This window comes from Mastomys coucha, unplaced genomic scaffold, assembly GCF_008632895.1.
Source record: "Mastomys coucha isolate ucsf_1 unplaced genomic scaffold, UCSF_Mcou_1 pScaffold22, whole genome shotgun sequence".
Classification (NCBI taxonomy): domain Eukaryota; kingdom Metazoa; phylum Chordata; class Mammalia; order Rodentia; family Muridae; genus Mastomys; species Mastomys coucha.
Genome location: NW_022196905.1, coordinates 1,462,664 through 1,489,872, shown reverse-complemented (window position 1 = coordinate 1,489,872; position 27,209 = coordinate 1,462,664). Strand labels below are relative to the sequence as shown.

General features: G+C 43.5%; 1 protein-coding gene and 1 long non-coding RNA gene across 6 annotated transcripts in view; one reads left to right on the top strand and one right to left on the bottom strand.

Annotated features, from left to right (window-relative positions):
- Sptbn1 (spectrin beta, non-erythrocytic 1) overlaps positions 1-27,209 on the bottom strand; it is a 169,598-nt gene that overhangs the window by 36,652 nt on the left and 105,737 nt on the right. For all 5 annotated transcript variants that reach the window (XM_031337780.1, XM_031337781.1, XM_031337783.1 and 2 more), the window contains 14 exons: positions 25,917-26,068; positions 18,576-18,749; positions 15,837-15,928; positions 13,864-13,944; positions 13,426-13,541; positions 10,401-10,513; positions 9,509-9,696; positions 7,756-7,873; positions 6,615-6,773; positions 5,711-6,013; positions 4,114-4,267; positions 2,594-3,464; positions 2,369-2,506; positions 915-1,671 (listed from right to left, as the gene is read on the bottom strand). In XM_031337780.1, coding sequence (XP_031193640.1) covers positions 915-1,671; positions 2,369-2,506; positions 2,594-3,464; positions 4,114-4,267; positions 5,711-6,013; positions 6,615-6,773; positions 7,756-7,873; positions 9,509-9,696; positions 10,401-10,513; positions 13,426-13,541; positions 13,864-13,944; positions 15,837-15,928; positions 18,576-18,749; positions 25,917-26,068 — 3,416 coding nt within the window. The remainder of the gene's footprint in view (positions 1-914; positions 1,672-2,368; positions 2,507-2,593; positions 3,465-4,113; positions 4,268-5,710; positions 6,014-6,614; positions 6,774-7,755; positions 7,874-9,508; positions 9,697-10,400; positions 10,514-13,425; positions 13,542-13,863; positions 13,945-15,836; positions 15,929-18,575; positions 18,750-25,916; positions 26,069-27,209) is intronic.
- LOC116068372 lies at positions 15,763-26,935 on the top strand. Its single transcript, XR_004109566.1, has 3 exons — positions 15,763-15,998; positions 24,405-24,486; positions 26,856-26,935. It is a non-coding gene; the product is annotated as an uncharacterized LOC116068372 (long non-coding RNA).

Genomic DNA, 27,209 nt, shown 5'->3' with positions numbered 1-27,209 from the left:
CACAACCCCAGCCCAAGGACACTCCATCAGTCACTCCATTTCCCTAAGTGGTAAATATTATATAAATAGGTTTTCCCACAATAAGCAAAGCTTGGTCTGTCAGCTAGAAGAGTCCTTTCAGGTCCACAAAAGCAGCAGCAGACGCGCTATGCTCTCTCTGAAAGAGATAATAACACTGACACTGGCAGCCATCTGCAGCTGCTTTTACTACTCTCATCTTTGCTTTGTATCCTTGGGTGAAGTTATTGATCTTTCCAGAACAAAAAATAAGCCCCCAAAACTTGCTCACTGTATTTTTTAAATTGGGCCCGCACCCGACAGAACATTGCTTAATTAAATGAGGAGTTATATAGACCCCAACAGTAATTACCACAGAACCCTATTTTGGAAGGCAGAAGAGCTTCCTCGGGGACTGGCAAGATGGCTCATCGGGTAAGAGCACTGATTGCTCTTCCGAAGGTCCTGAGTTCGGATCCCAGTAACCACATGGTGGCTCATAACCACCCGTAATGAGATCTGACGCCCTCTTCTGGTTCTGAAGACAGCTACAGTGAATTACTCTGGAGGGAGCGGGGCTGGAGGGAGCGGCGGGGCTGGAGCAAGCAGGGCGTCCTGAGTTCAATTTCCAGCAGCCACACACATGATAGCTCACGGCTACAGTGTACTCATACACATAAAATAAATAAAATAAATCTAAAAAAGAAGAAGAGCTTCATTGGTAATCTTCAATTCTAGGTCTTTACACCGTGAAGGGTTTCAATGCTATGAAGAGTTGGGGGTGGGAAGGGACTGTTTCAAAATAATACATCTAATTTCATACCGGCATGGCTTAAGCCTGCTACTTAGCCAAAAGTTTCTAACATCAGCCAGGGCCTGTTTCGGCAGGATGGAAGCCAAGCCGTGTGGAGCATTACCTGGTTATTAAGAAAAGCTTCCGCTTGCTTCGTGTCCCTAAGGAACTGCTGGTAGGCATGGGACTGAGAGAGGAGATTTTGCCTGTTCTCCCACATCTTGTGGAGCTCATTCCAGCCGGTGTCCAAGGCCTGCAACCGCTGCCGCAGAAACATGTACTGGGCATCAGTCTGTCCCTGGGTGACCATCTCACCCATGTCCCGCATCTTCTGGTAGTCTTCCTCATAATTGTCAATCTCATTTTTGATATTCTCGTGCTGTGTGAGAAGCTTCTCTGCCTCCATCAGGGTGTTGGGCATGTCCTCTGAGGCAATAGCAGTCTGGGTCCTGGAGAGCCAGGACTGGAAGTCGTCCAAGTCCCGCAGAAACTGCTGCAGCTTGCTGGCCTCTCCCAGTGAGGCCTCTCGGTTCTTCAGGGTTGTCTTCATCTCCTCCCACACGTCACTGATCTCGGCCAGCCGAGACAGGATAGCTTGAGCCTGGTCAGGGTGCTCGGACTCCAGCTTCTCAGCTTCCTTCTGCAGGTCACTCAGTTTCGCCTCAATGGCTACCAAGTCTCGTTCCATGCCGGTCAGCTTGCGCTGCAGGGCCATGACACCTGCCAGGTCATTGCCAAGGTCTTGGGTAGACTCGATGACCTTGGTCTTCTCCCGGATCCAGGATTTGGTTTCATTGCACTCGAGGTGGTAGTTCTGGATGCTCAGGGCAGACAGAAGAGCATCTTTTTTCCTGTCCACCAGTTCTCTGAACTGACTCCACCTGTGAATGTAGACAGCACAAGAAGGGACTCAGAATGTATGGTGGATCCTGAGATGAGCAGCCAAAGTTGAAGCTGCCTCACTTTTCTCCTTTCCATCTTTCTCTGACTTTCTCTGTTTTCACTTGTGTGTTTTTAAATCATGTTACCAAGTAAATGTCAATCAGACGGCTCAGTGCAATGTAGTCCCATAGGGTCTAGTAATTCATACCTGCTGGACTCATCATACCAAAGACTGATGGTAAGCTTTGAACAATCTACTCAAATATGTCTGCTCCATAGAAAGACAGGTACAGGACAGGGGTCTTCCCTGATAACTGAGGCTTTCCTCAGTAAATCAAGCTTCATTACAGAACCCTGCTCTAGACTTCAACCTAAAGGGAAAACACAAGTTCTATCTTGCTGTCTGTCTTCCATCATACTGGGTACACGTCACCAAGGCTCTAATTTTAATTTGGGGAGAAGTTAGGTACTGGATGACTTTGACTCATGTCCTGAATAATGTAACCTCATCCTAAAAGCTGCTTCTTGCAAAACATGGATGAGAATACTTGGAAAAGCAGATGCCAATGTCCTGGCATCCATGCCACAAGGCCAGTGAACCTGTGCAGAAAACCCCTAACACAAAGCTGGGCAAGCGCCCTCACCCTCACCAGAGCCACATGGGGACAGCAGGCACACTGCTGATACCATGCGTACCTCGTGTTGAGTTTGTCTTGCTGAGCTCTGATTTCCTTTTCACTGGGGTGGCCACTGTGCATCAACTGCCGTGCAATCTGGTTCACCACAGCAACCCTGGAAGCCTGGTTGTTCATTTCTGGTTCTAGGCTCTCAAATCTAAGAAAAGCAATTCAAAAGAATAGTGACTTTAATGGCTTATGTTTCAGTCCATAGCCTCAGCACCCAGGCAGTACCTTCACTCACCTATGCTGGATGACTTCCAGGTCCTCCAGCTTCTCTGGGATCTGCATGTTGTTGAGCCACTGCTCCTTCTCGTCAATCCAGAGCTCGCAGGCATCAGCCTCGCTGAACATCTTGTACAGGGCCAGGGTGTCCTGCAGAGCCTGCTTTCTTAGCCGTGTTAACTCTGCCACCTCCTTGTAGCGCTCCTCAATTCCTGCCAACCGGCCCTTCACATCTGGAGACTCTGCATGTGCTTGTGGAAGGGCACTGGCTTGCTCATGCAGTGTGTCAATAGTGGGCCTGTAGTTGGTGATCTCTTCTGCTACATCTTTATGCTTCTTGACCAGAGATTGTGTAGAGTACTCATCATGGCCCACATCATTGCTGGAGACAATCTTGAGTATATCTAACATCCAAGCATCAATATCATCAGCATCAGCCTGGAACTGATGCAGTAGCGAGGCCTCCTCTAGGCGCTTCTTCCTAATGGCTGAGAGCTGTTCCAGGTTGGCCCACTGCTCCCGGATATAAATGATTCTCTCACGGATCTTTTCTGATCCGAAGTGTTCCTCTGCAATCATGTCTTCACCTTCTTTAATGGCCTGTTCAAAATGGCCACTACGGCCACTCATCTCATCCTCAAATGCCCGGTGCTTGCTCAACAGGCGCATGACACTAGTCAAGTCTTTCCCGTAATCATCAGAGGACAGGATCTTCTCTTTCTCCCGTATCCAGCCTTCCTCTTCTGCCATCTCCCAGAAGAACTTCCAGAGGCGACGAGACTCTTCCAGGCGAGCCCTACGCTCTGCTGCCAGCTGACAAAGCTCTTGATAGCAGAACTCCATGTGGGCAACACGGTCTCGGATTACCTGGGGGTCACATGGCTTGTAGCCTGTTTTAACACCAAGGAAAGAATGCTGAGTCTCCAATAGTTCCCTGTTCATTTGCAGACAGTAAGCTATGCTCCATGTTCTAGTCTGGCTCCAGTCTAAGCAGTGTCATATAAAAAGTAACAGGACACTTCCTGAGATCCCAACTAAACAGGAAGAGAGGGCTCTGACAGGCACTGCACTTGTGGCCCAACTGTAGACAAAGAGATCACTTATAAATCAAGAAAGCACATGAATCATATGGAAGCAAGCAGCTGTGTTTACTTAGTTCTTAAGAAGCAAGGCCCAGTCCTTCTCAACATCCCAACAGCACGAGCCGAGGTGTCAAGGCTGCGTAGGCTGTTAGTACACATCTTTAGTGAGCATGTACTAGAAACATTTTCACTACCAGATGCCAAAGCTCTCAAAACCAGAAAGCATTTGAGTATTTAAGGATACTATGTTATCTACTTTAGAAAAAGACAGTGCTGAAGTATCAAAAAGAAAACAAAACACTTCACTGACACATGATGACCTGGAGGCAAACAACCCTCCCAGAAACCCTAAACCGGCGCAGTGACTTACAAGTCCATTGCCACACACAATGTTTGTACTTCATGGAGATAGATTTCCCTTGTTGAGGTGATAATGCCTAGAGCGGTCTATTCTTACCTTCCCCATCTGTTGCAAACTTCTGGGCAGAGGCATTCACACCTCTTACTCGCTCTGCTTGGATTGCAATGTCTGCTTCAACCAGGGCATGCTTCTGTAACAAGTCTTCAACACCAAGTAGGTGTTTGCCATAGTCTTGAGACAGCAATAGCACCTGTGTACAAACGCAACAGAAACAACACCCGTGAATACAACTGACTTCAGTGTATCAGCAGACTTAGCATCCTTGCCTACCGTCCCTCTGGTTTGTCACTGGCCACCTTTGGGCAAGACAATGACAAATAAGTCAGAACAAAACAAACATGAGATCTAGATCAGGAGAGACACAATGAACTAAGGACCATGTGCCTTGGCGAAAGGAAATTAAAATTCACATTAAAAACATAGGATAGAAGGGAGAGTCCTCTTAAGGAACTAAGGGAACCCCCCCCAAGAGCCTTTATGCTAGCTATACAATCAATAGAATCTACTTAACAGCTTGTACGCCCCATCTTTAACCCAAGAAGGAGACAGATCACAGTCAGGAACCACATCACTATTTTGAACTCACTGGAATTTTCTTGTTCTTCATTCAACTTGCAAATTTTTCTCCCATCTACCATTCCACATCACCCTCAGATGAAATTTCTATTTCACTCTTAACAGTTCTCAGGCCACTATGTTAACCTGAATTATAGTGTGCATATTAAGATTTATAAAGTGAAAAATCACATCTTTGCTCTACTTTATGAACATTCTATTCTAAGAGGTCAAAGATCAAACCTATTAACATTCTAAGTGGGGGGCAACAGCAGAGGGAAACTGGAGTTATCAGCTGGACTTATTCCTCTGTCAGCAGAACTTAAGAGGCAAGGAACAGGTAAGGACTGACATCCAGGGTCAGAGATCTCTTAGTAAGAATACCATGTTCTGAGAGAAAAGAGGATGGTCTAAACATTATTATCTTCTGTTCTTAGCAATAAAAGCCTTCCAGCTCAAAAACTGCATCAGAAAAAATGCTGCATCAGAAGAAACCAACAGGCACTGGCCTGTGACACAGTGGCATGACTTTAGGCTCAGAAGTGCCAGGGATAGAGGAGAAAGCACAAAAGAGGACTGCAGCCATTATCATGCAGCCCCACAGTAACCTGTACACATCTTACCACACCTCCATAAAAAGACGAAGAAAGTTGGTTTGAAGGAGAGGAAATGATACAGCACTAAGATCTGAATTCTGGCTTCCTAGCTCCCGGCCTATGCTTACCACCACCCTCTCATCTGCATACATGATCCTAGAACACTATCACTAATACATAGATCACTGAACATATTAACAATGAAAAGGAAAATCACAACGATTCTCTACATTGGTACATACTTCAGATCTATCTAAATCACTGCATCAGATCTGGGCTATAAAGTGGTCTCTTTTACAACTTTTCCATGGTGCTCATCTCACTTAGGAAGTGCGCTAGGCAGCTTATGAGCACTGTGGCCCCAGTCTTGCTTTGCAGGAGAGTCACTAGACCAAGGGCACTATGCACGACTCCCTCCCACAAAGAAAAGGTTTGACTGAATCAGCTCTGGCCTCCCCTGCTTTCTTTCCATCCAATGTTACCTTCATTTCATCCATCCAGTCCATAATATAAAGCATTTCCTGGAAGATCTTCTGCAGTCCCAGGTTCATCTCAAGACGCTGCCTCCTGGCCCTGAGCAGTTCCAGCAAGTATTCCCAGAGCCGGATGACATTGTCCTTCCTCGCTGTGATACGCTTGATGTCGTGGTAGTTCTCTGCTTCAAGCTCCCTGGCCACGGCCACCACAGCCTGAACTCGTTCTTCATATGCAGCGATGTCTGTCTCAATGGCCTCATGTTTTTTGGTGGCGGCCTCAACTGCGGGAAGGTCAAATCCAAAGTTGTCCTACAGAGACAGAACAAAAAGAAATATAAAGAAACATAAGTCACCTGAACGGGGGTGGGGGGTGGGGGAAGCACAACACAGTATGTAAGCTGACTTTGCCAGCTGGTTTCTCACTGCCCTCGGACCCTTACAAATTTCTGGTTGAGTTCAGATGTCCCTAACAGTACATAAGTGACTTTTCACTTTACAGAGGGTCTACCACCTGACTTAAGATACTGACGGACGTAGGACTTTGTCAAGCCAAGGGAAAGAAAGCTGCTCTTGTATTTCATGACCAGTGTCCTGCCTTGAGAGGATGGTTGGTCAAATGCTGAGGGAAGAAAGCCAGGGAAGCTTTTAAAGCTTACATGAGTGAACAATTCAGTCACAGGCTCTGAACAAACTGCTCAAGCTCTTTCCAAGTATATGACAAGTTAGACAAACAGACAAGAAAGTGTATCAGAAATTTTAAACATCCTTTGTGCAAATGGAAGCAATGGCTGGTCAGCAACTTCACATTACTGGATGTTTTTAAGTGCTGTTCTGAGCTCCAAGGCTCCTGGAGAGGGATAATGTTGCTTGGCTACCTCAGAAAAACTTGCATTAGTAATTTAGACAGAACCTGAGACACAAGACGCTGGTTTTCGCTCAGCCATGTCTCCCTCATAGCTGCCTTGCGATCGAATCTGCGGGCGAGTTGTTCCAGTTTTTCCTGCCGTATGAGCTCATTCCGCAGAGCCAGTTCTCTCTCATGTTCTGCTTTTTCCAGTCTTTCCCAGGCCTGCAGCAGTTAAAAAAAAAAAAGCATGTTTTCATGTTTTCCTGTACCATTCAAGGAGCTGACCTTGACTACAGAAACAGCTAGTATTTGTCCAAAGGATCACACGACTTGAAAGGGAAACCCCATTTCCACCCTTGAGAACAAGATATTTTTCTCCCTCAGTGCAGTCTCATGGGAGCACACTCTTGTGTTCAAAGATCCTGCCATAAGCTGGGAAACAAACACTTTCAGGGTAAGGAGCAACACAATGACACCTTCTGAGTAGCTCTCATCAAATAAGAGAAGTAAACTAACTTTCTTTAGGGCAAATATTTTAGGGATCTCTAATTCACTCCACCCAGAGCCATATTTTAAAAAATAAACATGCCTGGATTTTTCTTTCAAAATCCTGACATTAAATTCATTCCCAAAAATGTCTTACTTAGTGTTTTGTTTTGTTTTTTATTTCTTTATTTTTAAATCCAATCATTGAGTGCTCAAAGGATTCTGGGTACAAATGAATAGTTCTACATTTTTCTAATTTGCATTTGGAAATAATACCCTCAGTACAAGTCTGTACTTGCAGGCATGCAAGGCACAACAATGGAGACAGACTGTGTAACACCTTCTCTGGCAGAGAGAAACAACATCTATGTCCACCACCCGCAGACATTCCAAGCACGTGGAATCGGATTTCCAGTTCCTCTCTATGCAACAGAAAGACATCTGAGTTGAGTGCTTCACACAGATGAGGACTAAACCGAGTATTTGGGTAGTAACAAGGTAAGCTGTGAGCCAAGGCTGCTGACAAAGTCTTAACACTGCCTGCAGAGCTCCAGTGGACTGACCTATTACAACTCTTTGCTGGACCTTCTGCTATTCCCTGCCATCTACAGGGGGATGCTGGGAGTGACCCTGGCATTTTCTTGCCCTCCTAAATAATCAAGCAGAGAGAAACTCAAGCCTGTTGGAGAGAGGGACCAACACATGAGCACAGCTTCACCTTGTTGATATCAGAGATGAGCTTCCCTTCTCGGGGCATGTAGACCTTCTGATTATTAGCTCTCATCTTGCTCTGAATTGTGAAAAGCAGCACCTCCAAATTCCCCTTCTCAGTAAACCTGCGTAGAGAAAGCCAGCTGTAATCACTACTGTGCCTTTTTCCTTCAGGGCCAGAAGTTCATTTATTAGATAAAAAACGCACTTCACATAGTCACGACATTTTAAAATCCTTTTCTGTAAAATCTGTACACTGGGACAGCCACAGGCTAGTCAATGGGCCTTTGTGGACCTGGGAACTGCAGCGCTGCTTCACAGTGGACCTGGGAACTGCAACGCTGCTTTGTGGTGGACCTGGGAACTGCAGCACTGCTTTGTGGCTGCTTGATGTTTGAGAACATCAAGGGAACAAACTATTCTTACTAGTAAACTCAACCAAGGGTTAAACCTTCTGTGCTACACCAGTGGTTCTCAACCTGTGGGTCATGACCCTCTTGGGGGTTGAAAGACAGGATCACCTATCATATATCCTGCACATTAGATATGTATATTATGATTCACAAGGGTAGCAAAATTACAGTTATGAAGTAACAATGAAAATAGTTTTATGGCTAGGGGTCCTCACAACATGAGGACTTGTATTCAAGAGTCTCAGCATTAGGAAGGATGAGAACCACTGCCTTGGATGATGGACTTAATTAATTCAGAGAAGTGGATGAACAAGTCGGCAAATGTCTAACCTAAATTTTCAGTGGGTTTCAAAGACCTCCCTCACCAAAGAATTTACAACTGAATTTTCACAAGAAATGAAAGGACTTACTCTGGAAGTATAGTAAACATGAAATAAAGTTCATAACTCTTAATAATTATATTAAAATACTAAACTCAAATATTATATGCAGGGGGCTGGAGAGAAGGTTTAACATGTCTGAGCACTCGCTGTCCAAGTGTAAGGAGAGCAGATAGCTCTCTAGCACCAGCATTAAAAGCTGACGCAACTATACTTTTAGTGGGAGGATCCCTGCCAGCATCGCCTCAGGTGTGTTGAGAGGGCCTGTCTCAAGTGAATAAGGACAGCAGGCATCCTCCTCTGGCCTCTGACCATGCACACAGTTATGCATTTCCAAACACAGATGGGTACATACATCACATACATTTGAAGAAAAGAAAAAAAAATTAACTTTTTTAGGTAGCAAAACTCAATTTCAACTGATATGCAATGATTAACTGTCTTTATCTAACACAATATTAATGTCAGCACATGCTTAATTACAGGATATTCTATCTGATCTGTCCAGGGTCTTATAATATATACTATGTATTAATATATATCCTAACTTTTCTTTTTTTTTTCTTTTGAGGCATGATCCTGCTATGTAGTCCCAAGTAACGCTGAACTCAGGATCTTCCTGAAGTGCCCCAAGTATTGCAATTACAGGTGTGTGCTACCACACATGGCTTCACTGTGCTGCGTTCCTAAAACCTACAAAGCACTGCATGCAAGGGTTCTGAGAAGGAACCGAGGACTTGTATTATTCTTTCGGGTCACACATATCCTGAGTGTGAGTGGTACAGTCTACTAGACAGGGCTCAGGAGAAACAGGATGTGTCACGAGTCTCAGCAACTACAAATCAGGCAACGAGGAGCACTGAGTTAACAGAGGAAAGCACGAATGTCAGAAACAGGTGTCTGTTTCTCTGGGCTGCTGCATGTCTGCTCCCATACTAATGACAATACATTACACTCTGCCTCTTACTTCGGTGGTTTCTCCACTGTGCGGTACGTGTTGAATGCCTGAAGCTGCTGCTGGACCCCAACCAGTGAATTAGCAAATTTGCGGTTGTTTAGGATGATGATGGTTTGTTCAATCCACTCCAGAAGATCAGAAGCAAGTGACTCGTACTTCTCAATCATTTTCTCTGTTTCTATAGCATTATCAAGCACCTAAAATGAAGGGTTAGAAAATCAATACCCAGGTGTCACCAGTCAAGGAACACATGCTGCAAACATTTCCATGTCTCTGTCTCCCTCCCTCTCCCCCCACCCCCCACACCCCCCACAGACAGACAGACACTTAATGGCCAGCTTTCCTGTGGTTCTGGTCCTTGACAAAGCATTTTAACTTATGTACAAAAAGGCCTGCAGTCTAGGCCTATAACCTGTGTGACAGTGGCAGCCTAACTCAAGTTGAACTGGTTCTGAAGCCACCCAACCACCATGGAAAGACTATGATGATGTCTGTAATTCCTACAAAAGCAAAGATACCTCTGGATTGGGATGCAGAGGGTGGGGGGTGCGGGGAGCACAACAAAACAAACAAACAAAAACAAGCCAGTGAACTCTGCCTACATAAGATGAAAAAGACCTAAAACTAAGGCTTTTTAAAAATCATGTTCTGTAGGATTTCCTGACCAGGGTGAAGCCAATTTAGTTAGATTTTCAACAGTGGATTTCCAGTGAAGGGTGACATGAAGTTTGTGTCTGAAATCCCCCCTCAGTTCCTTTCCAGAGAGTCCCACCATCACTCTGCTTCTCATTACCTTTGGGAAGACAATGGTTCTACTATTAAGTACTGTTTCCTACTGGCAAAAGTGGAGTCCATCAGAAGCAGTGCAGAAGGTGCGTTCTGATGTGTGTAAGAAGCCCACCTTTCCAATGCGCTTTCCTTCGACAGCCAAGGCCTTCATCTTGGAGAAGTAGTGGTAGTAAGTCACCACGTATGTGATGATAGACTTCTCGTCAGGATGGTCCACACTGATATCTGTAACCAGAGGGCTTCACTCAGGCTGCTATACGTTGTGCTGCCACCAGGGCAGCAAAAGCAGCTATACCGTGTCCACCATTAACCATGCAGCAACTTCCCCATCAGGGAGGACAGCACAGTACAGATTCATTTAGCACATGAATATTCACAAATGCCTCTGTAGAAGGCCAGTTTGTTTCCTCACCTTACTCTCAAGTCCTAAAACCAAACTGGGCTGTGGTTAAACACCACACCTCAGTCCATGGCACACTCATCTCTGAACAACTTTGTCTCCTTTTGCCTGAATCCAGGTAGTGACAGATTTTAATGACACACATAGCTAAGGCCCTCCTGCTCACATAAACAAACTTGAAACAATGGCTTCCTCAATGGGCTTCTCTGTTGCCCCACTCACTTAACCCAGGTTGACCCTCAGAAGCATGAACACAAAATGCAAAGTGAGCACAGTCCCTTTAGTTCTTTCTTATCTTGATGCAGCTTCTCCTTGCTTTTCCCTTACTCTCTTCAAATGTTTATCGGGTTTTTTCTAAGTGCCATGCATTATTCCAGATGCTTCTAATTCCATAGGAGAATATGCTTCTTCACTATGTTTCATATATACCCTGTACTAATCCTCCCACACTCCTTACAACCAGCCTTTGCCTCAAAGGGCCTTCTCCCACTCACATTTACCACCAGCTCAAAAGGAGCAGCTCAAGAGCTACAACCCCAATACAGGCACTTCTTATTCCTGTAGTTAAATTACTTTTCTTCTTCCCGCCTGGGACTCTGTATAAATACTATTTACTCATGTTTTTTGTTTATAAGCCTTAATCCTAAAGGGTTAAGAATCTACTGTAGGCTTCTTACACCATTCCACCTTCCGAATTCCTGAAGGTAGAACGTCAGCGTGTACTCAGTGAAGCAAATAAATGAAAATGACATGTCCTGGGAGTGGAAATGTTCAGAGAAACACTCAACCTAGAACAGATTAAAATTAACACACACACAAGTGTCCTATCTGTCAGGTTCTTTTTTTCAGTACACATTCCACACACAACCTTATTTCCATTCTGTAAATAGTTCAGTGTGGAGGATAACAGTTTCTTTAATTTTAAACATGAAAACTCTAGGGCACAGGATGGAATACTCCCAGCCCCACTTGTGATCAAGGAACCAACAGGACCAAGAGCCAAACTGAAGTTGGTTTTGCTAGTGTACAGTCCTGGGTCACCTTGTCCCCATCAATGTCCACAAGAGGGGGTTTCAGGAGAGAGAGAGAGAGAAAGAGAGAGAGAGAGAGAGAGAGAGAGAGAGAGAGAGAGAGAGAGAGAGAGAGAGCTGCATTTAATTTAGCAAGCACAAAATATTGATATACCTGAAGTAATAGAAGGCAAGAATTTCTAAGTTAATCTATGAATACATTTCAACTGATATCCTTTGGAATGCTGGACAACTAGTGATCAAGGTTAAAACCATAGGAAACAAGACATTAAATGCTACTTTTAGCTCCAGTCTTGTGATCTGAGAAATATCAGTCTACTCACTGAAGATCAAAAAAACTAATAAATGGTCTTAATAAAAAGTCTGTGTGTTAGGAGAAGGGAAAAGGGGTTTGCTGTAAAAATACAAAGGGCTAGACCTAAGGAAAACTGCTCACAGTGAGGAAGGAGGTAATTAAACATCAAGATTGATCGTAGTTCAAGGAATTTCAGCATTCTTTTTACATGAAGAAATCACTTAATGGGGTAGCCTAAGATAATTTTATCTTGGCTTCCTGTAGCCATATGCATCGGAGAACAGCAAGACACTAGCTTGGCAGCCACACGACCTCAAGATGCCCTTGGGGAGATCAACTTCCTCCTCTAGATTTATAAGTACTTTAAACTTTTACACACACATTTCTTTTTTTTTTTTTTTTTTTTTTTTTTTTTTTTTTTTTTTTTTTTTTTTTTTTTTTTTTTTTTTTTTTTCCGAGACAGGGTTTCTCTGTGCAGCCCTGGCTGTCCTGGAAATCACTCTGTAGACCAGGCTGGCCTCGAACTCAGAAGTCCACCTGCCTCTGCCTCCCAAGTGCTGGGATTAAAGGCCTGTGCCACCACTGCCCGGCTTACACACACACTTTTGTCTCTAATATTTGCTTACAGCTGAGAGGATCTCTAAGCTTCAAGCATTACAAACTAAATAATCTCTTTATAATTTAAATATTTCTCAAAATTAGAAAAAGTTCTTCTGAAATCTCACATTGTAACAGGACCTAGAAATGAGGATTTTTATAGGCTGCCTCAGAGAGGGCAGCTTGGTCATCTGAAGACAAGCTTTGGCCACTGCAGAGACCCAGATCCTAGCAATCAGCTCCACACAGATGAGATAACAGTCTATCATAAGAAAACTGTGCCTCTGTCTCATCCACTCATACATTCTCTTTTTTAAGCTCCAGCATCGTAAGAATGCCCTTGTTCTCATCTCACTTACCCTCAGCATACACATCCTCATGAACATCAGTCAACAAGCATTCACTGAGTGCCTATGCTAGGCTTACTCAGTAAGCACAGGTGCTGAGAACCTCCAGTGACACCCACTGCCTGATAAACAGCCTCAAAAGGCTCACTTTCGGTCTGCAGAGGGAAGGCCACCCTCTTCCTAGGGTTTTTCTTTACACCACTCCCAGAGTCCCTTAATCCTCAAATGCCGGCTTTTCTGGCATTTTACCTTTGCGCCCTCTCTCTCACACCCATCTTCAAAGCCTGGCCAAATGTAACTCATTCTATAAATCCTCAACTGTTGCCATAACTGGAATTTTAAATTATCCTTCTCCCTTTTCTTTTGATAGTTTTCAAGGCATGCTGCACACAGAGAGCACAGCAACACAGAGAAGACTTTTCCATTAACTTTTCAATGCTAGAGATGCTCCCATCTCAGGTCCTTACCTTCAGGGTCTAGCAGCTTAGTGAGGCCAAGGTGCTGCTCTGCCAGGTTAAATGCATTCTGCAGATTGTAGTGTGCATTAGATTTCTTCAGTTTATCAAAATCTATCAGGTCAGGCCTATACAGAATGACAGTGGAACATAAGAAACATTATGCCTTGGAAACAAATCAAGTGTCTAATGAGACATGATAACTGCTCCAGAGAATGTTAAAATAATAACTTAGCAGAGTAAAATTACAGTATTATATAATTATCAAACAATGATACATGTTTTTTTTTTACTAATGAACTCATACATTCTCCATAATAAGAATGCAGGAATTTCCACTATGGCACAATATCTAACCCACAGATAAGAGATATAGCACAGCTCATCCAGACCTGCCACAGAAAATGTTACTCTAGCCTTCTACCTTTGCCATGATTTCTTTAGACTTACCGGTGTTTGTGTATCAGTGCATTGAAGGCCATGCCATCCCTCCAGCTAGTGGTGAAATTGTGAATGTTGACATTGGGGTACCTGTTAAAGATGGAGCACAAAAGCAAAACAACAATTACCAAATAAAGATTTATGACTTTGGTAAACTTTAAAAAAAAAAAAAAAAAGACCTGTGTTCACTGTAAACACAAGGTCTTATTTCAATAACGACAACTATGTCTGAGTACGTGTCCCCTTAAAATTAGGTTGCTGTGAAATAAAAATAGAGTAGAGAGCTCTATTTCTTTACAACTGCTTGGTAATTCAATTCCATAAGATGTGAACTGTGTTCCAAATTCTAAAACAGTATCTTTACTCAGGAAAAAGTGGCCATAACACCTTTTGCTTCCTGTGGCTTTGTATTCTATCTGCCAGGGCTTCAGGGCCCATTCTACTGGGATTTAAACTCATATACAACTGAGACAAAGGTGGCTAGGGCTGTCCGGTCATGTGACACTCAGTTCTCTACTTTACATATAGTACTTAGCTGGGTAGATGATTTATAAAGGATGAACTTCCTAGAAACCTTTTCTGTTTCACACTGGCCTCTAATGAGTCGGGATTTTCTAGCACATTAATCACTGGTAACTCTGTATCCGTGGCTGCACAAAGGTCTAGGCATGCTTTCCTCTGCTTCAGAGGCTCCAACAGTGATCCTCAACCTGTGGGCCACAACCCCTTTGAAAGCTGCATATCACATATCCTGCGCATCACATATTTACATTATGATCCACAACAGTAGTAAAACTACAGTTATGACATAGCAACAAAAATTATTTTATGGTTGGAGGTCACCACAGCACGAGGAACTGTATTAAAGGTCATGGCATTATAGTTGTTGGGAACCACAGGACTATAAGCTCTCTATAGTCTCCATGCTTAACACTCATTGCATATACCTACAAATAAGGTAGAGATTTTTTTTAAATTATTTACATCCATCTATCTGATTGGGTTATGGTTTATGGGTATCAAGAGGATACCTGTGGGAATGTGTTCTCGCCTTCCACCATCTGGGTTCCCAGGATCTAACTCAGATCATCAGGCTTGGTGGCAAGTCTCTTTACAGCAAGTACCCTTAACCTGCTGAGGCATCTCACCAGCCCCAAGGTAAGGTAGTTAAGAGGAGCACACTAATTAACCTGATAAAGAACTGGTTCTCATTAAGAACCAAGGACTCTGAAATAATTTCATCAGCACTTTACATGATTTAAAAACATGTATCTTATTCAATTTTATTTATGTATATGTGTGTTTTTATGAGCATCATGTGCACAAAGGGGCCCACAGAATCCCGAGGGAACAGAAGTTCCAGCAGTTGTGAGCCACCAGCCGTGGGTGCTGGACACAGAACCTGGGTCCTCCAGGAAAGCAGTGAGTGCTGCAAACTTCTGAGCCACCTTTCCAGCCCCATGTTACATGTTTAGTGTTAGCTGAATTCATACAATGTCAGTAAGCAATAAGCTGCCATTGTGTAGAAGTATCTCCAGATTGGGTTTCAGCGAAAGAATACAAGAAAGACCAGGACAGGTTTACATAATAACTGCTTCTAAGTTTGCTGTGTAAAGCTCCCCAAGAGGCAGAAATTAAAAGGAGAAAACTCCCAAATGCATTTAAAAAATATGTGGGTTTGATTCTTAGAAATGCTCCAAGAATTTTATAATTTAAGATCTAATGGTCTGTGGAGCTTTCTGATAAACAGAATGCAAGAGAGGTTCGAAGTATAAATCACAACCCTTTCCATTCTGACAGCCAGCTCTGAAATGTCACAAACCAACTGTTTATGTGGTAACAAGACATCTCAGCGGAAGCTATGAAAAGACACTTGTCAGCACCTTTACAGTGATGCCAACAGGGAACTTAATCCTGGAGGATGCCTAGTGCCCCTTGTGTTTAATCCTGGAGATGCCTCGTGTCCTTTGGAGTGCACTCACCCAGCTGTCTTCATCTGGCACCACAGCAGCAATGCATCCTTAGCAGACTTTTTCTCTTTGTTATCTTCAGTCTCCACACTGATATCCTGGATCTAAAGTTTAAGAAGAAATATTAGGCAAACACCCTACTGATCTATCTGCCTGAGAGCTGCTGAAAAACAGGTCTGCATTTATATGAAATAGATCAGTCTTTTCCTGCACGCTATCTGCTCCACATGTCAGTAAGAACTGTCAGGTTCACCTCAGATCCTCCAGAACTACGCTTCCTATTCTACACACAAAGCCAGAGGGATGACGTGTTCCATGAGTGCCTCCATAGCACTTATTAAGAGGCCATGTATGGCCCCTGGGGCCCATCTTTCAAACTACAAGCTAGTGAATGGTTTCTCATAGAAATCAGAAAAATATTTTGCTGAGGGCAGGGTATGTATCATTTCCTACAAGATAGACAGAAACTGTTAAATGTTATGCTTCCATGTTCTCTATTTTGTAAGTTCACAAGTTCAACATTAGACATTGTGATGGTTTGTATATGCTTGGCTCTGGGAGTGGCAATATTGGGAGGTGTGGCCTTGGAATTAGGTATGTCACTGTGGGCTTTAAGACCCTCATCCTAGCTGCCTGGAAGCCAGTATTCTGCTAGCAGCCTTCAGATGAAGATGTAGAACTCTCAGCTCCTCCTGTACTTTGCCTGCCTGGATACTGCCGGGATCCTACCTTGATGATAAAGATTGAACCTCTGAACCTATAAGCCAGCCCCAATCAAATGTTGGCCTTATAAGAAGAGTAGCCTTGGACATCGTGTCTGTTCATAGCAGTAAAACCCTAACTAAGACAGACAAAAGTCTGGTCAAATGGTACCAGGGTCAAACAAAATGAGTTCTTTTTTTTTTCTCCCTCCCTCCCTCCCTCCTCCCTTTTCCCTCCCTTCTCTTGGTCAGACTAAATGTGTTCTCTCGCTCCCCCTCTTTCTTTCTCTTTCTCTCTTTCTCTGTATTGTGTATCTGTGCATAATAGCATGTGCATGTCACAGAACACATATGAGAGAGGTCAAAGGACAACATGTGGAAGTTACTTTCTTCCACCACATGGGAAGGCCCACTGGGCCCTGAAGGGATCCGTCTTATAAGGGCTTTCCCACCTGAGCACCTCGGCTTCTCCATCTCAGCGAAGGCAACAGTGCTGGGCTACCTCACAGCACTACTGTGGTTAGTTAGCTGGTTGTCTCTTCTTACCTTGCTGCTGTTGTTTTGAAATGGGATCTCAAGCTGGCTTCAAATTATGTACTGGAAAACTACCTTGAATGAGTAACTCCAATCCTCCTGCCTCTAATCACACAAATGCTAGGATTATAGGAATGTTCTACCATGCCCACTAAAAATGTTAGTTCTTGGGATTAAGAGACACCTATCAGTTATATGATTTTAGATAAATGTTCCTAACTGTAGTCTGTGTTTTTGCTCCCTTTAACTAAATTTGGGACAAGAGGTGGGAATACAAGTAATGACTCAATAAAATAAATACAGTGAAAGAAACTGCACAATGCCAGCTATAATACCTGCAGCCTTTGCTTCTCGATTCAAGAGGAGAAAGTATGTATTAGTAGGTTTGAAGTGAAGAAATGGCAAACTGACAGTTATGCTTTATTCAACTCAGTTCACTCTGAGAAGTCTAAAAAAGACTGTGTACCCCAGCTCCCTGACACGGGCACTCATCCTCGATCAAGGGGCCATGATCAGAACGGCCTTCCATGTTCCCATCAATGTAGGCCAAGACAATAGATGTCATCTTCAACAGGAATTCCCAAGTTAGACTGAGACGCTTTGGAACTGGGCCCTGGGAATCTGAATTATTAAGGTGCTTTCTCAATGGCAGCAATGAAGACAGATGACAAGTCTGAGTTGTCTCCCTTAGTAACTCTCCCTCTCTGCACAGAGACGCCCACTGCTAACTGGAAGCCTAATCTTAGGAAGGCAACAGAGATGGAAAAGCATTAATCACAGGCTGGTTTCAGAGTTTGAACAGGAAAACTAAGACAGTTAAAATTTGGTTTTTGATTTTTATTTCTCCCCCCTTGTGTGATATTTTTTGGACACAAGAGACTTCTGGGAGATGTGTGGAGAGTAACTCAACACTAGGACAGCAAGCTTCCAGCACTTCAAATTGTAACTGAAGAGCAAGAGCACAAAGCATATGCCTGGATCATGAGCCAGGACTAAAGAGAGGTACTTCTCCTGAGCCCCCTCGCCCCAAAGCATCAGAACACCCAAGGCAGCCTAAACTGTATCTCACACAAGGCCTTCTCATACATGCTTCCATACAGAGATAACTCCATCCAATAGTCACCAATTCAAATTCATCAAAGGCCCTTTGGCCCTTTCCTTCTGAAAACTGCTCCTATGCACCCAAGGGGATGGGATGAGAAGGTGAAAACAGAGCCCCTATCCTATTTGAGCCACAATTTAGCAAAGTCTAGGCAGCCTAGAAGTACCCAGCACTAGTCATATTGCTTGACCTTTGCTACTGAAGGCCAAACAACAGAACAGATGTTCAGAGGTAAACCTTAAGAACCCATGTCACCAAGTCCCATTTGACAGGAAAGCCTCGTATGCCAGGGGCAGTGAAATGTAGGACACAGCAGCTCTGACATTCCTCCAGGGTGGCATCAGCCTGGTCCCTGTGGAGCAGAAAGCTCCTATGTGGAAAGCTGGTCTACATTCTTTGGACCAAGCTCCTTACCTGGAAGCGTAGAATGATAGTCCAGATGAGGCCGAGGGTCAGCCGGTGGTTTCCATCCACAATGTCATGGGAGCCCATGTTCTCAAGATGGACTCTCTGCTCCTTCAGGAATTGAAGAGCCTTGTCCACATTCTCCAGACAGTGGATCCGCATCCGTCCCTTAGTGGGTTTAGGCTAGAAACCAGAGAACAGAGTGGAGACACTTTATCCAGACGGGCAGAGGAACTATCCTGAATTATACATGCCTGTCATGGTTTGTGCCCAAACCCAAACTAAAATTTGTGTGCATTTATTTGGTCATGGAGTCTCAGTGCTACTGCTGCCACCGCAAAGGTAAATAACACTGGTCATACGACCTAGGACTGAGAATCATTGCAAAGGCAAATAATACTAGTCACACGACCTAAGATTGAGAGTCAGTGCAAAGATGAATAACACTGGCCACACAACCTAAGACTGAGAATCAGTGCAAAGATGAATAGCACTGGCCACACAACCTAAGACTGAGAGTCAGTGCAAAGATGAATAGCACTGGCCACACGGCCTAAGACTGAGAGTCAGCACTAAAGTTTATAAGGCCTGATGGCGCAAGACCGAAATCCCAGCTACTTTGGAAATTGAGGCAAAAGGATTCTAAGTTCAAGCATAAACAATTGAGACAATGTCTCAAAGTAACCATAATAAAGCAGGTTGAGTGTACAGCTGAGTAGTGCAGCACCTGATTAACACACAAGGTCGCAGGTCTAGTGTCTACCACCAACCCACCAATTCTCCTAAATTACAGTATGCTAATTCTTCTAGCTTGTGCTCTATTTGCTTCAGAGAGGTCTTCTCAAATGTCTAAGGCCTAGTATGGTACTCAGACACATTCACAGAACAATAGACTACTCTCAGGAGATAACAATGATTTTTCCTAATTACATGGATTGCAACAAGAAACTAGCTGCTGTCTGCTGAGCACTATGACACGTGCATCTCTCTCCTTGGTGGTTTATGGTTAATCATATTCAAGCCTCACTAGAGTATGACTAAGAGCAACAAGTATTCGTATCTTTTTATTGCTGAGCTCAATTAATCTATGCAACTAGCTAGTATGTAGCTCATTTTCTTTATGTTATACAAGAATAGAGAATATAAGAAAAAGTGGTATGCATTTCCATGTGAATGGAAGGAAAGAACTCAGTTCTCATTTAACAAGCAGTTTTAAGAGCTATTTATATATTATTATGCTTCCTATTCTCAAAAGTTGTAAGAAAGAGTAACGACAAAAACTGAACATGAAGGAACCAGGTCTATAATGAACCTCTGAAGCTGCCTCTCAAGAGCTGTTAGCTTTGCCAAGGAGAGGAGCCCCCATTAACTATTATCAGGTTTCTAGGGTGGCATGAGTCTATTCTCATGGCAACACACACACCTTTCAGCTCTGTATCATCACTGACAGGACAGTCTTAACCGCCATTCAATAGAAGAAAGGATGGCCATCAGGTTAATGGGATTCGGATCTAGGGGTCTCAGCAAGTAAAGCCCTCTAAGGAAATGCTAGTTTTCACTCACCTTCCTTAAATCAACTTCACAACTCTCTTTCACAGCTCACACTGTTTATTCATTCATTTATATTTTTGGAAGGGTTCTTCCTGTTTCTCCTTGCCTGACACTCCTTGTGCCAAATCTTACTAACCTCTACTCCAGTTCCATCTTCCATCAGATTCAAAAGGAGAGAGAATTATGGAGTGAACCAACTTTAGAGTCTGAAAATGTAATTCTAACTGTCCTTAGAGTCACTTGGTCATGCCATAACTCTGAGAACCAGTGTAGTCATGGGCTAATTTCTCCTTCCCTGCATGGATTTAAGGCCTTTTGAAAGAAAAGAGTAGGGTGGGTAGTCCCTCCCAGGTCCTAATCAAGTTAGACACATGCTCTTAGCACTACATCAGGATTTAAGACTATTTAAGAATAAGAACAATAGCAGGGTTTATTATGGAGAGTCTGGAGGTGGGAAAGAACAAATACTTCCTGGAGCTAGTTTGATTTCCTTTATAAACAGAAGAGGACACAGAAAGGATTCCTGGCAGGGAGTTCTTTCAGGGAGGGAAGGAGGCTTAAGCCATTCCCTCTCACCTCAGCAATTCCCTCCATGGAGATACATATGAACCTTGAAGAAACCTGGGGAGCAGAACTGAAATGCTGGACAGAGCAACAGCCCCTAGGGAATACCTCAGCCTATATAACCACACAGAAACACAAACACACACACACACACTCTCTTACCTGCTGGGTCTTGATGGTCTCGGTTCCTGAGTTATAATGTCTTCAAAGCAAAGACATTTAGCTCAGTGATCACTTCCAGCTATAGAACACAATCTAGGTATGGCAGAGTAGAGGACTTCTCATCATGAAAAGTGAATTTTAAGAGCCTGATGATCTGGTCAAGTGAAGAGGAAGCCAGAAAAAGACACTAACTGGCTTTAGGAAAAATGAACAACCAACTCTTGTTTTAATCATAGATATTCTATTCGTTCTTGTTCTGTCTCTCTGTCTCTCTGTCTCTCTGTCTCTCTCTCTGTCTCTCTCTCTCTCTCTCTCTCACACACACACACACACACACACACACACAAAACACACCCTCTACTGAACAAAGTACGACAGACAGTACACAACAGTGGTTGGAGGACAAAGTATTTGAGGCCAACCTGAGCTATATGGTGAGACCCTGTCTCAAAACAGAAAAACACATCTCTACTAACTATACATATATAAAGCCAAATTCTTGTCTCCCGTCTTCCCTACCTATTAAATGCTGAGCTCATCCAGAAGTTCTTAAAGTTAGAGGAAACAACAGGGGACCTAACTCACTAGCCTGTAAGAAATGAGGTATCACACATACCGACAGTTTGTAAACTCCTCAAAGCTATACACTCTCCAGGGTTAGAAGATAGTTTAGGGGTTATGAGCATTGCCTGTCAAGAGTCCCAGCACCGACACAGCAGCTCACAACCATCTTTATCTTCAGTTCTGACGCCCTCTTCTAGCCTCCACAGGCAACGCACAGGCATGATTCACATATATTCAGGCAAAATAAAAATAAAAATAAAAAAACATACCCTTCCATCCCACCAAGACACATACAAAATTTTTTTTAAAGGAACTCCAACTAAACAGGACACTTGAACTGTTTCAGTCAGTTCTCTGATAAAACCCCTAGAACTTTCATCACATGATACTGATGTGTCTATCACAGCATGAGCTTCAGAAAATGCCTTCTTCCTTAGATAAACCTGACTTCCTATCTTCTGGCTACTTAATCTGAGCCACTCCTCCTGGGTCCAGCTGAGCCTCAACTACATAAGGTTTCTGGAGCCCTCACCTAAAGATCCCTTTCCTCTTCTGTCTAACCCCAGGGCTTTGCCTCTATTTGTGTGGCACCTTAGTATATGGTTCCTCATTATTTCACTTTACACATTTATTTAAGTACGCCCCAAATTAGTGGGGGTACAAGTTCTTGCATGGCTGATTGCTTGAAATAAAGTAAAGTTTCCCATTTACAAATAATACTTAGAAAACAAGCTGGCTCTGTGATCAGTCTACAAAACTCGTCTCAAAAAAAAAACCCCAAAACCAAAAAAACAAAACATAAGTCAGGTGTGGAGGTGCAATGCCTTTAATCCCAGCACTCAGGAGGCAGAGGCAGGCAGATCTCTGAGTTCGGGGCCAGCCTGGTCTACAGAGCAAGACTATATAGAAACACTACCTTGAACAAAAAAAGAAAGAAAAAAATTTTTTTTGGTTATTATCACTTAACAAAGGCCATGGAAGAAAAGAAAAGGAAAGGAAAGGAAAGAAAAGAAAAACAAAAACATAAGTTCATTCTAAACAATTCAATGTGGGATTTTAAGGCTTAAATCTCTGTAAATCTTACCTTCTCCACTAAGCTCAAGCTGTTCTGGAATTAATATTTGCAAAACCAACAGAACAAACAAAACAAAACAAAATATTTAAATTGTGTGTGTGTGTGTGTGTGTGTGTGTGTGTGTGTGTGTACTTTTCTAAGAGACTGATTAATTGAGTAAGACAACAAAAATAAAGGCAAAATCAGTAACCAGCAGGCAATTGAACCTAATGATATCTGTGATTGAAAACAGCAGGCACTGGAGAAGACCCAAGTCTCTGGAAAGATTTACCTCAGTCAGAGGGGGCCGACTCCTGGCAACAGCAAGGCAGAAAACTGGCGATCTTCCCTATAATTTTTCTTTGTCACAGAGGCATGGAAGGGTTGCAACCATAGGCAAGTTCTGACCTTGGTTCTAACCTTTAGCATAACTTCACCATTTAAATGCAAGCCCAATGACATTACGTTAGGTCCCTCTCTCCAAATTCTGATTATATGGAGGGTAAAACTCCACACTTTGGTCCCAATCTCATGTGGCCTTGAGATCAAGTCAGTTAACACAGTGTCAGGCATAGGTTCTGTGTTCCTACTTTTTCCTGCCAAGATGATGCTAAAATAAAGGGTAGTCTATAGTTTTAATAGAATTTTGAAACACAATCTTCATGAAGAGTTATAGTCTGCAGTGATTTCAGAACAAGGCACTGGAATGGAATAGTTTTATTTCTCTTTAACTGATTCCCAATCAACAATAGTCTGATTGTTCTATGACCACATACCTGACATGAGGGTATGGGAAGAATACTTTTGGATATTGGGCCAACCCTACAGGTGGGAATTCCACTTCTCAAGAACAGAATCAAGTTCCATGGCAAGGCAGATGGTTACCTGAAACGTATCTAATTCATTCTGTTAGGCTAAATCCAGATTGTGTTCAGGATCATTAACTAACTCCCCCTTTTTCAGGTTCACTCAGTAAAAACACATGGATACGAAACTTCCCCTCTGTAAAAGAACCTGAAACTTCATTAATAAAGTAAACTTGTAAATCCTAGCCCCTCAAGCATTTATCTACTATCCGCTGCTGTGCGAGTGAGGAGGACTAAGGACTAACATGCTAGTAACTGACACAGGGCTGCAGACAGGCTGCAGATGGCTGTCTCTCCAGGGTTTAGAGTGAAGGTGCAGAAAACCAGAACAGACACAACTGGCTGACTGCAGAGCAAACTGGACATTAACTAACACAGCAAGCTTTGGAATCCTTTTGGGGCTCACTGAATCCTAACAGCCTCAGCAGCTAAGGATAAGAGTGTGGTTTGTGTCTCTTCCAGAGTCCTATACACCAAATAGAGAGCATGCCCAAGTCAGGAGGGGCTTTACCTCACTAGAACATGAACAATTAAGACTGTCCACTCTATAACCAAAGATGGCTGTTAGGAATAAATCATAGAAGAAAACAAAATTCTCTGACAATGACTGCCTGAGAGGATGGAGGTGACAGGTGTCTTCCATTCTTTATCCCTAGTCTCCTAGGTTTCTAAGTCACTGAAAAACTAGAGGGGGGGGGCAATGAATGTGTGTGTGTGTGTGGTGTAAACAGAGATGGGTATCGTGGTACACACCGTAATCTCTGCTCTTGGAAACTTGAGGTAGGAGGACTGTTATGACCTCTAAGCCAGCTTGGGCTATAATAAAGACCCTGTCTCACAAAACAAAAACGGGTAGTGGTGGTGCTCGCCTTTAGTCCCAGCACTCTGGAGGCAGAGGCAGGAGGAGCTCTGAGTTCCATGGTCTACAGAGTGAGTTCCAGGACAGCCAAGGCTACACAGAGAAACCCTGTCCTGAAACCAATAAACAAACAACCAACACCCCCCCCCAACCTTCCTGCTTCTTCTGCAAATAGCAGTGTTTTTTCCCCTGCTAACATCTTTGTTCTCTCTGCTTAGATAAAGGCAGGGGAGGCCCCAGTCATGTATGAAATGGACATGTTCATCACCATCAGTCTTCATGAGCTCTGGGTATGCAAAGGTAAGCATTTTACTTCACATGGCCTAAAAGATGGAGTACTAGAAAAAAAATTAAGTGTTCAAACCAACCCCTATCTGTGTGACTTCTTGTCATTTTGTCAAAGCTACCATTCAAAGCATAAAAAAGTAAACAAATCTACAAGGTTAAATAAAGAGGGAGGAAAAGGCTTGACAGATAAGAAAAAGAAAAGTCTGGTCATAAAGATTACTTTCTGTAAGATGCATATCACAGTAATTCTAGCCTAGGTTCTAAAACAAGTCTCCCTGAAGAAATCAATAAACAACTGTCTTCTTCATCCAGCATGGGACCCACCGCCCCACAAAGCCCCACTGTCCTGAAGCCATCTGCACAGGGGCTGACGGACCTAGACGACTGAGGCGGTGGCGTCTGCATTCTGGGAATGCAGAGCATGGCAGAGTCTGTAAGGACAAGAAGGGGCTTGACTATCTTTTGAAGGCAGGACCCTGTTCTTGACCAGAGGGACAGGGAAAGAAAATACAGTCTTCATTTTCACTGACGTTTAGAGATGCAGTTCTGTTCACAGACTCTTAAGAGGGAGACAAAGCCCTGGTCTCTGACCAGCACTCAGAGGTGTGTGCACCGATCTGCAAAATGATCTGCTGTGGCTGAGGCTCTTCTGGCAGCCCCACCAACCACTGGCATATTTTCCTGGCGATGTCAGTACAGATTTGAGGCTCTATCCCTAGGCATCAGCTTGGCTCAGATGCACCACCACCTATGGAACTACATGTGCTCCGGGTGGAAAACAGGGCATATGTTTTCAAGCCAAGGTGAGCCAAAGCCTGCTGGGTCAGTCACAGTGAGTGGTGAGCTTCTCTGGCTTAAGGTGTACACACAAAGTCACAGACATACAGTTTTCACTGCAAGGTAACAATTTCTCTGCCCAGAAAAGCAGGGTAAATTTATCAGATGCTCCGTTCCCAAGGAAATGACAAAACATCAGCATGTACCATCACCCCCATCCGCCCACCCAACATAAGGAAAGTAGGAAATAAAAAGTAAAACTGGCAGAGGCCACTGGATTCAAGTCTTGCCACCTTCAGATGGCAGCTCAGATTTTCCAAAGAATCATCAGTAAGACATAAATTTAGAGCTCCTTCCATTGTCTCATGTAAGTGGCAGAATCATCTCGGAGCCAGCAACCAGGCCTGGCCCTTCGACTGCTAGCACTGTGCTTTAATAGAACCATCAACTAGGATCTTCCCTACAAAAAACACAGGCGTCTCAGAAAGGAAGCTACATACATTATTACACCCTCAGAGCCCAGTGTTTCCAAAACACCACCCAGAATCAGCATGTCTACTTTACTCTATTCTCCTCCAGAAAACATTCTTAATTGCAGAATTCACTAAGAGACAAGCACATACTTGTTTCTTTAAAAAAATGTTTTCCCACTTAACAGTGCTTACCAGCCTCTCTCCAGAGAGGACCTCCAGTAGCTTGATGAGCATCCGTCCATCTCGAAGGTCAGTGTATAGGTCTGTGATTCGGCAGGACACTCGGGCAAGGTGGGAATTGACCCACTTGGTGAAGGTCTTCTTCTGTACGGCTTCACGCTCATCTGCAAGCAGAGGAGAAGTCACGTTACCACCAACCCAGCACTGGCAACAGCACGTGCACACCAGCAAAGCTCCACAGCCCACACAGCAAAACTAAACTCCAACAAAACCCCCACTTAGCTCTCTACTGTCTGGGAATACTGGGATTTGGACAACCCTTGCACAAGTCAACTCCCAGGCTTGCAGCCGGCAGAATCCAGAAGATGGTAGTGTGGGCCTCAATCAATTTGACTACAGAGCTTCTGGTAACATATCCACCTACCAACCCCCAAAAGGTGAGTGAAGTGAACCACACTGCACATAAAAGGATTGTGCAGAGATTCTCAAGACAGCGGGAAACTGCTTCCCTTAGGTACAAAAGCTGAGGTAACATGGGGCAAGGTAAGTTTACTTTTGGCATGAATTAATGCCAGGGGTCTTCAGAGATTCAGGAACATGTACTGTGAACAACAGAGAAAACAGGCAACAGAGTAGTGGAGATACCTGCTCAGTCAATTTAGGGGACCCTCAGAGCCTGGTGTTTCAACAACACAGAGTCTGCCTCTTGTGTCCTCATCTACAAAATGATCATCTCCAAATGTTTAACTACTTACTGAAAAGGTACCTGCTAGTATACAATTCAGAGTACACTCACTGAAAATTCAAGTTCATCCAGAAGACAGTATTAAAAACTTCAAGACTTAGTGATCCAGGTTTTGTCCAACTCAAATCTTAAAACTCTCAACACTGAATCTAGAACTGACCATCTGAATCAAACTATATAGGCTACCAAACTTTTTGTTTCTGCAGGATGCTATGAATGAGGTTATTGAAGACTTCCAAGAGGCAGTCAGAGTATGCCCTGGAGCCACCCCATTTCCTGACTGTTGGCAAGTGTGGTTTTTGTTGTTTGCTTAAAGTTAGGCTGTTTTCAAAGAGTAGACCAGACCACATCAAGAGAATATTAAGCTAGGGATATTTCCTAGACTGTACCTAGAAGACTAATAATTCCTAATTCAAATATATTTAGGTCTAGTTTCTTTAAAATTATAGTTTCTTGTACATGCTGCAAGGAGCCAAAAATGTCTTTATCCTGATGGATGTTCTAGGCTATTAGTGAAGGTTCGGGGTTCAAAGTCACTACCACACCCAATCTATGAAGAT